Raw genomic sequence first — 10,063 nt, 5'->3', positions numbered from 1 at the left:
GTGTGTGTGTGTGTCACGAATGATAGGTGTAGGTGCTGGTCTCAGCATCCCCTCCCATCATGTGTTTGCTAGCGGTACAATTTTATTAAAAATGAAAAAAATCCAGGTTGGTGTTAGCACTTGCGGTTGTTGTCGCACACATCGATGTTGATTTAATTGTCTTTCAGCAAGCAGGAGCAGTGGCATGAAGTTGAAGAATGGCTCCGTGGCGGCTTCTGACGTATATGGCTGTCTGCAGGTGAGTGTCTCCATTTATACTGTTTGTTTCTGTCTGGTGCTTTATGGTTGTTGGCAGTCACATTGATGGTGTGCAAGCTCGTAATAGTCTAGCAAAAACATGGTCTCTGCCGGCATGTTTGTGCCTCCAAGAGGCTGCAGCGGTCTCTGCTGCCTGGTGGTGGTGGCAGACCGCTGGCAGTCTTCTGTGCACTACATAATATGGCGGTCTGCTCAAACTCGTAATCAGACTATAGTCTGTGGCCTGCAGATAACATAGCATTTTCTGCAGCATGCAAACTGACAAAACTATACTAGGTCATTGGTGCAAGTTACTTAGTGATCTTTATGATTGGCACATTAGTCTGCTGAGTTATTTTATTTGGCTTTAAACAAGCTACATGTGGATCACATACATATCCCTGCAACAGTCACATCAGCTATTTAACTGAACATACTTGGACATGGGGAAGTTTTCGGTGGAATTAGCACTACTGAAAAACTGATTGGATTGGGGCAGAGCCAGTCACATGATAAGTATCATTTAGTTTCCTTTTTTTGAAGTTGATACACGGAGTACCATAGATTTGGGGAAATGTCGGAAGGAAATGTCGGTAGTACTGGGGCAAAGGTATTCACATTTCAGATGTGCTGATGTTCATTCTCCATGAGCAGACTAAATGTGCACATTTAATTGAAGCATAATGAAGTAAGGTTGTACCCTGACAAGCTAGCATCCCTGAACTATTCATCAGATTAGGTCTCAGTCAGAAACATCACAGATGCGCCTGTCTGACTTACATTGCAATGCCATGAATTTGATTAAAACCTAAATATTGGGCTTTCAAAAATACCAAAGTGACTCTGAAACACTAGCCTAAGTTCTAAGGTCTACAACACAGAAAAAGGTCTGCGATGCAGCAGTAATAGAAGGCTGTAACGTTTTGATTGTTAAAAATGTTTATGTTCTGAAGCAAATTAAAATAGACACTTGTATAGCATTAGATTTGTTAAGACTTGGCCCTCATTATGAGAAATATGGTCGGAAATACCACATGGAAATCCACTGTGGTTGATTGTTACTGTGTAGGGTTTTCTGGGTTTGGGAGTACCAGATTTGATTTTAACCTTCAGTAATTCCACCTAGTAAAAATGCATAAAACATTGGTTGCTGGAGCAGCCAAGCCTCATTCCATGCTCCCATTGCCAGACATTACCTTCCTTTTCCCTCTAATCCCCCACCCTGCTCCCTCACCCTATCGACTCACCCAAGATCCCCACATACATTAATCACCTGCTAAAAGCATGCCGTAAACGTATGCATTAAGCCACATGGAATTGTGAATTCTGTGCGGTTTGATGCATGAAACAATAGGTCTCTATTCCATAGGGTTTAACTTGTAAATGCACGGTATGTGGGCCGATTTACCGCAGAGTAACAGGAAATGTGCTTGTAAAATTACCCTGCCCCAGTACCATGCAACTGGGAATGAGGGGCTTTTTACTGTAAAATTAAATTAATGAATGCATTAAACAATTTTCGCTTCCCATTTAAGTGGAAGTGCTTCAACAGTCAACAGGGAGTAAAATCCGCCACCCCATATGTATAAGGATTTAATGCTGCCTTAGCTCTGAATAAAAAAAAAATGCATTTACGATGGAGTTTAATTCCGTTTATTTTACATGCACGCATTCTTTTCAGATGTCAGATTTGTAAACACCATTTTGCATTATATTGCTGAATACATCGTGGATACAGTAGGGTGGACTTAAGAACTTTGTGCAGTCAATTTCACATAGTGACAGAATAGTTTGTGGGGTGCTGGCTTGGGGTAAGACTTGCAGGTAGGTGTTCTAGTTGAAAGTAAGAGTGTAGGGCTATGAGGGAGTAATGGGTAGATGCTTTTGTTGCACAACTGTGAAAGAACTGCCGACTTTATGTTTCTTTTGAAGTTTGGTCTCTCTAAGTTTGATACAGCTTTGCTGTCGATTTTGTTGATTGCTTCACGGACAACATGCTCTGTCAGGATTAGTCGGGCAGCCTATGTGGAAAACTTTGTAAGGTCAATATGGTACTCTTGAAGATATGCCCTGAATGTGATTAGAGTAGCAGTAGAATAGTTCTCACACTGGGGACTGACTCTGGTTGACTGTAAAGTCAAGTACTGCTTTGAAGGGACGAATGTGGATTTTGGAAGCCTTGCCATTAATATGTCCCTGTAGCCCACCTTGGATTGACTAAACTGGTGTCGGGGTTAGGGGCCGGGGTGAATTTTTAAATTTTTCATAGCTGGTGTAATCTGAGCTAATTTGACAGTATTATTTTTGAGAACATGAGGAAATCAACAATTTATTGTGCCCGTCTCGAGTGGAGATGGCTTCACTGACTCTCAAAGCCAGACTAGAAACAGCAGACCTTGAAAGTGGTAGGCCAATGAGACTCACCGTTCTTCTAATGATGACATTTGAAATGTCATGTCAAGGTATTTGAATCAGTAGTGGGTAGGAGTAGGTAGGGCCTGGTATTTGTTTGTATTCAACCTAGGTTGAGTCAATTTACAAAACATTATGGGCCAGATGTAGCAAACATTTTGCATGGCGCAAACAGCACATCGCGATGCCCAATCCCCATTTTGCGAGTCGGTAACCTGGTTACAGACTCGCAAAACGGGACTGAGAGTCACAATTAGGAAGGGGTGTTCCCTTTCCTAAATGCGAGTCGCAGCGCGATGCTGCATTGCTTTGTAACTGCGAACGCGGTCGCAAAGCAATCGCAGTTACCACCAGTGTCACACTGGTGGTAACCCATTCGCAAGAGGGAAGGGGTCCCCATGGGACCCCTTCCCCTTTGTGAATTGTCTGGAAAACATTCTTTCAGAGCAGGCAGTGGTCCTATGGACCACTGCCAGCTCTGAAAAAATTAAACTGAAACGTTTCATTTTTAGGGTCGAGCCTTCATTGCATGCGCTCGCGCATCGCAGCGAGACGCTTTTGTATTTAGAAAAGGGCTCGGAGCCCTGTCAACTTCAAGTCAGTGTTTTTTATTGGTTCGTGTGCTTGCCTAATAAAATCTGCTTGCTTTCATTAGTCGAAGGCAAGCATACGTCATGCCTTTCCCTGTGGCTAACCCTCCTCGAGCGCAGCGACCAAGTACAGAAAACATGCGAGGCTCGCTGTTTTCCATCGGGCTTGTGGACTTCTTTTTCTCTAATTTATGAGCGCGATCTCGCTTGGCAGAAGTCGAGCGCTTTACATAGTCAATTTCACTTTTTCGGGTTGTGTACACAAATGCACTTTTGTCCGATAGGTGAAAAGTCGGGTTAGGAGTTTACAACGCGATCAGCTCTAACATGAGCAAACGCTAGACCCGTTGCATTGTAAATGCTTGTTTCATTTTGTACTGCATCTCCTTTTCCTTTAAGGAAAACAGGCTGCATTCCCCCCCCCAAAAACTGCTTTATTTAAAAGCAATCACAGACATGGTGGTCCGCTGCCTCCAGCAGGCCACCATCCCTGTGAGTCCTGCGAGTCGCAAGGGGGACGCAAATTGCGACCCACCTCATTAATATTATTGAGGTGGGCCTTTGCGACCCCCTTGTGAGTCTCTCTGACTCGCAATTTGCGAGTCGCAATTCAGGATTTTCCTACATCTGGCCCTATGTCATAGAATTTGTGAACTCGTGCTATACCATTTTACTATCACCTACATGATATATTTTTCATATCTAGGATGCAGTGGTCAATTTCAGTAGAGAGGTTGTTGGTTATGCTTGAGAGGTCACACATGGAGTTTATTTTATAGTAATCACGCTTCTTTTCGATGCAAGTCTTGTTTGATTTGTCTTTTCCATGATAGGTGTGTAGTTTTAGAAACAATCATTTCTATTAGAGATATTCATATGATATGAGCGTGAACGAAGGCTAACTAACACCGTAGTGCAGAAGTGGAGTTGCAGTTGTGACCCTTGACTCACTTTTGTTTGAGAGCGATAAGGGAAAGTATTGCATTACACTCTTACCAACGTATAGTGTTGGTATGAGTTGATTTGCAGGAGTAAGTTGAAGGCTGTAGCACAGGGACTTTGCTGAATCAATTTGTGAAAGAATACACTTTTCAGTGTGTTGATGGGCTTTGCTAACAGGATAGATAGATACACCATTAATACAATGTGCTAATGTTCTTACTGTGTTGCAACGAAACCTGTTACACAACTTTGTTCTCTGAATTTTCAAAGAAAATGTGAATTCTCGTTGGTGTCAGGGTCTGCTCACTGAATTGTTAAATACGTCATTAATTTTCATTTTTGACCGACTTTGGGCAATGAATAGTAAACTGAGACAGTTGGGCAACGACAGAGTTAACAAACAAACTTAATTTAAAATGTCCAACATCTTAACAATAGTGATTGGTTTTGCTCACTTCATTCTTAAGTGAATAATTAATTTGAAGTGGATGCATTTTGTTTGCTGAGTTTTTAGATTAGATGCTGTATAACAGGACAATGCTTTCGCAATTATCCAATAACTCACTATATTCGGGGTACTGATCAAAGAATTAAAATGTAATCAATAAAAAAGTGTTGGTACAGGATGACAATATGCAGAAATCAACCACTGGGAGTACAGCAGACCCTTAAGGTTAATATCTATGTCCAATCTATTAGGCAATAGGTGTGCACACCTGTAGCAAGCAGAGCATAAGACCCAACTTACTGTCAAACAACCCTCCATATTGGGTGCTAAACCGAACATCTATTATAGTTTGGATTTTCTGGGTGATACAGATGCTTGACATCCGCTGTTCTAGTTTTCCATTACGTTGTCATCCATTTGAAACAATGTGTTTAAAACATTACACCAGAGGTAAGTCCACCCACTGGTCGATTAGCTGCACACATGTTCTCTTTCTTTGACGTATGATTGCAACTGAGAAACCAGTCATGATGATGATAATCAGAAGCAGTGGTCTTCAGTAGGAGATGGATGACCATTTACAAGATAATCAATAACCAGCTCTAACTATCCGTCATTCATGGATGAAGTCTTTTCTTCAGTGAAGCGATATCTGTCCAGTGAAGAGTTGCATTTTCATATGGAATTGTATTTCATTCCCTGCCTATTCCTGGAAACAGATGAGATGTGGGAAGGGATCTTGCATTTCAAGCTATGCCAGTTCAGGGGCTTCCATTAGCCTCAGTGAATCATTTCAGCAGCATATTTTCTGACAGCACGCATTAGCATACTGAAAACATCTATTGTTCATCTAAAGTGTAAAAGTTTAAGAGGTAAAATATTTTTTGTTTACTTTACTTGCAGGTGGGGAGCTTTGAGTTCAATGCACTGTCTTAGAGCCTACGGAACACAAGCGGTGTTGTTGTAGAGGGCACAACAGCTGGTAAGTGAATGAGTAGCATTGGTTCCCGCCCAGTCTCCAGTAAATGATGGCGTCCCATTCATGGACCACTCGGTGCTAGAATGAATACAAAAAGTGTTAAGTTAGTCACTCATGTTCTTAACCAAATGTTATTCAACTCTCAGCTAGCAAGGCCTCTATAGTCACTTCATAACTGCTTAAATGCAATGTCGGCTGCTGAACTTTGAAAGTGGTGCAGTGTAAATATTTGCTTTGGAAGCAAGTAAGCAAATGAAGGGAGTGAGCCTGAAGTTCTCCAAAAGGTTGCAGGTATAGGGTATTCTCCACCTATCCAAACATTTGAACCAGTGTCACTTGGGCACTTTGCAGGAATACTTTTATATTACTTACCAAACAATCCAGAGTGTCTGAATGAAAGGTTCCAAGAGATTTGAGGAGTGTCAGGCAAACCTTACCCTTTCCTGGATTGTTGGGGATTACCATACCCAAAACAACTTTGCAAAATGGGGAAAAAAGTAGATTTTTCTGCACCATTCCCCTCAAAATTGGATTACGATATGCATGTGTTCCAATTTTTTTAAAAAATAACTAATTATTATTATGTCACACAAACCATCACTTTTTCAAAATCTACAGAACATCTTTGTTGACTTCATTTTTTCCGTATAGCCCCATCAGTATATATTGTCAATAACATGTTATGAATACATTTCTGTATAATGCCCATGATCAGGTACATCAACTGCCTGGCCCCCACCATGGACACAGTTAAGAAATGAGTGATTTTACATAATTCACTCAATGCACACGCAAATGTCATAGGTAGGGTGTTTTGGAAAATGGGTTATTGGTAAGGGCAGGTATGGACCTACACTTAGCAATAGGCCACTAGCCTCCACTTAGGTCCAGTTAGGTCTCAGTAAATTAAACCTAGCTCAACCCTTGGTAGCTTGGCAACGAGCGACAAGGCTTAATTTAGGAGACAGAGTGTAAAGCATTCAAATATCACAAAACAGTAATTAAAATAAAACACAGGAAACATTTTAAAAATCCAAAACCAATTCATAAAAATAGCTTATATGTTTATCTTTAAAATGACACAAAAACAAATAAAATCGGATAAGGGGAACCGGAGATATTAATTTTTAAGGAACGATTGTTTTTTAGCACCTAGAAACAAAAAGAGCCAATCGGGTCAACTGGTTGCACCTCGACCGGCGAAAAGTCAAAGTTTAAGGCTGACCGCGATGGAGCCCTGCTCGGCTACAGCTCGCGGGAGGCCTCGTTCAAAAGTTTACTTCGGACTTAGGCCCTCATTCCGACCCTGACGGTGGAGGGCAACGGAAGCACCGCCAACAGGCTGGCGGTGCTTCCTGGGCTATTCTGACCGCGGCAGTAAAGCCGCGGTCAGAAAAGGGGAACCGGCGGTTTCCCGCCGGTTTTCCCGCCGGTTTTCCCGCCGGTTTTCCAGCCGGTTTTCCCCTGGCCCAGGGAATCCTCCATGGCGGCGCTGCTTGCAGCGCCGCCATGGGGATTCCGACCCCCTTCCTGCCAGCCTGTTTCTGGCGGTTTACACCGCCAGGAAGAGGCTGGCGGGAACGGGTGTCGTGGGGCCCCTGGGGGCCCCTGCACTGGCCATGCCACTGGCATGGGCAGTGCAGGGGCCCCCTAACAGGGCCCACAAAGATTTTCACTGTCTGCTTGGCAGACAGTGAAAATCGCGACGGGTGCTACTGCACCCGTCGCACCCCTGTAAATCCGCCGGCTCCATTCGGAGCCGGCTTCCTCTTTGCATGGGCTTTCCCACTGGTGGGCGGCGGGGTCGGAATGACCCCCTTAGTCTCTTTTCTGAAGATTTTCCTCAGCGGGATGAACCTGCCAGTCCAATCCGACCTCCTGGAACTCTTCTCCGGATACGCGTCACGGAAGCCCTCGGTGGAGGTTTTTACTTTCGGACTTAGTCGTTTTTTTCGAGGTGAAAATCCTTCGACCCGGGTAAACCTGGATCTTGATCCGACGTCCTTGGAGCCCTCCTCGGATACGCTGGCTGGGAGGTCCTGGTCAACTTTTAACCTTCGGATTTAGGCCCGTATTTATACTTTTTTAGCGCTGCGTTTGCGTCACTTTTTGGCGCAAAAGCTGCGCAAACTCGCAAAATTAAATTGTATTTTGCAAGTTTGCGTCGCTTTTGCGTCAAAAAGAGGCGCAAATGCGGCGCTAAAAAAAGTATAAATACGGGCCTTAGTCTCTTTTTTGGAGATTTTCTTCACTGGGACGAACCTGCAAATCAGGCCGGGTCGCGGTCGAGGCAAGCCGGCTATAGTTGCCACGGCAGGTCGGTATCTCTATGGAGCTCTTTTTCAAAAGTACTCCAAATTTCTCCAAACTTCTGGGGCTTCTCCCAGATGTTCTTTTAAGGTTCTTTTGGGGTCCACAGCTCACCCCAAGGGTCCAGAAGCTCTGAGATGATCCTTGGGGGTGCGGACTACAACTCCCGGAATGCACATGGCGCAAACTCGTTTTTTGGCCACTGGGCAGTGGTCAGCTGCTTGATTTCTTCAGTAGTTGGTGCAGGGGACTCTGGTTAGAAAGTTTTCACCTGTAGCAAACAGGGAGTCCCTCCTTGAACCAGTTGAAGCCAGGCAAAGTCCTTCTTGTGGTGAAGGCCAAGTGTGCAGCTGGTGCAGTCCTTCTGAGTGCAGGTTCCAGGTGCAGGCCAAGGGTCCAGCAGGGCAGTCCTTCTTCTCCTTTGGTTCTTCCTTGTTGGATGTGGTAGGGAACTGCGGTGTGGGTGCAGGTCTGCCAGTTTTATCCTTGCTCCTGGGTGAAAAACAGGGGGGTCCTGATTCTCCAATCAGGCGCAGGGTCCTTCCCCCTGCGATGACCACTTCCTGGGAAGTATGGCAAAACTCAATCCCAGGAGGCAACATTCTTCAAAAATCCGTCAAGGCTGAAAACGATTTTTGGAGGTTACATCTGGCTGAGCCCACCCACTAAAAATCATAAACACATCCCTCTCCTGCCCTCTCCTAATCTAATCAGGGGGGCACCTAGTTGTCTGGGGTTGCAGGATGTATGTACTTTTGGTGAGCTTATTAGTAGTCTCTCAGTCGTTGCCCTTACCTGCACTGTGTCCCCGATCCACCGCCAATTGTTTGGATTGTATGGAGGGACGATTAGTGCAACAGGAAGTGATTTACCACTTCCGGGTCGCCCACCAATCAGTAGCTCCACAGCTGAAGATTCAGCTTAAATCCAGATGCCTCCCGCGACGCGCAGCGGACGCGCTTGACGAGTGGCAGCTCTCCTAGCTTTTGGTAATTGACAAGTGCTTGGCAAAGGGCTCTGTCTTTCGCTGCTTTTAATTCCTGAATTGAATGTTACCTTTTTTTTTTTAATAACTGCACCTGCACTTGTTGTTAAGGAGCGCCTGGTAAAGGGCTCCGGTTTCTTTTACCTACGTATTTCTCGCGCCGTGCCTTTTTAAAATTAAAATCTTACTTTGTTCTGCATTATTTTTACGTACTTTTGGTGAGCTTATTAGTAGTCTCTCAGTTGTTGCCCTTACCTGCACTGTGTCCCCGATCCACCGCCAATTGTTTGGATTGTGTGGAGGGACGATTAGTGCAACAGGAAGTGATTTACCACTTCCGGGTCGCCAACCAATCAGTAGCTCCACAGCTGAAGATTCAGCTTAAATCCAGATGCCTCCCGCGACGCGCAGCGGACGCGTGCAGCGGGCGCGCCGCCGGCGCGCCTAAGGCAAGCCCGTCTGCGCCCGTCCGCGGCCATCCGGGGCCTGGGGCCAAAACCCCTGCCCAAAATTCTGTTGCCTACACTCGCAATAATCTTCTGACCCTACGACCTGTTCCTAACCCTTTCTGCTCACTCCTTATTCCTGATACAGCCCCATACAGCTGCTCTTGCTGTAGCTTTACCCTCCCTCCACCCCTTCATTGGAGCTCCGTTTGTTATGAGTCTAGCCGAACTACCTAAACATAAGGGCGATATTCTGAATATTCTTATGGAGCTACAACCTGATGCCCTCTTTCTAACTGAAACGTGGCTTAATGAGAGTTCCGGACCCGATATGGCGTATGCGCTTCCTCCCAACTATACCTATCATGGAAGAAATCGTACTGATCGAACTGGCGGAGGTATAGCTTTAATTTTTAAAACTGACTATACATGTAAATGGGTAGACCTGGATTTTAAAAATTGTGAAGCCGGGTTTTTCAAACTTCAATTATCACCTAATTTTACTCTTTCCGGGGCCCTTATGTACCATCCTCCTGGCCCCGCGGGTCTTTGGGCATCGACCCTTCCTGACCTGATTGCTCCTCTTCTATTAGAAACCACCAACTTCTTGATCTTAGGTGACCTGAACTTACATTTTAATGATACATCTTGCACTACGAGCGCTACCCTTCTAGCTAATTTAGCGGCATTAAATGTTCTTCTACATAATTCAGG

General features: G+C 44.7%; 1 protein-coding gene across 1 annotated transcript in view; it reads right to left on the bottom strand.

The window, feature by feature from the left end:
• Nucleotides 1-1,884: 1,884 nt before the first annotated feature.
• The window catches only part of SLC28A1 (solute carrier family 28 member 1), a 320,021-nt gene continuing 311,842 nt past the window's right edge, over nt 1,885-10,063 (bottom strand). Inside the window, exon 18 of the mRNA XM_069222341.1 lies at nt 1,885-5,686. Within this exon, the coding sequence (XP_069078442.1) occupies nt 5,569-5,686 (118 nt within the window). The 3' untranslated portion in view covers nt 1,885-5,568. The remainder of the gene's footprint in view (nt 5,687-10,063) is intronic.

This window comes from Pleurodeles waltl, chromosome 3_1 (genome assembly GCF_031143425.1).
Source record: "Pleurodeles waltl isolate 20211129_DDA chromosome 3_1, aPleWal1.hap1.20221129, whole genome shotgun sequence".
Taxonomy (NCBI): domain Eukaryota; kingdom Metazoa; phylum Chordata; class Amphibia; order Caudata; family Salamandridae; genus Pleurodeles; species Pleurodeles waltl.
This window is presented reverse-complemented; position numbering and strand designations above follow the sequence as displayed.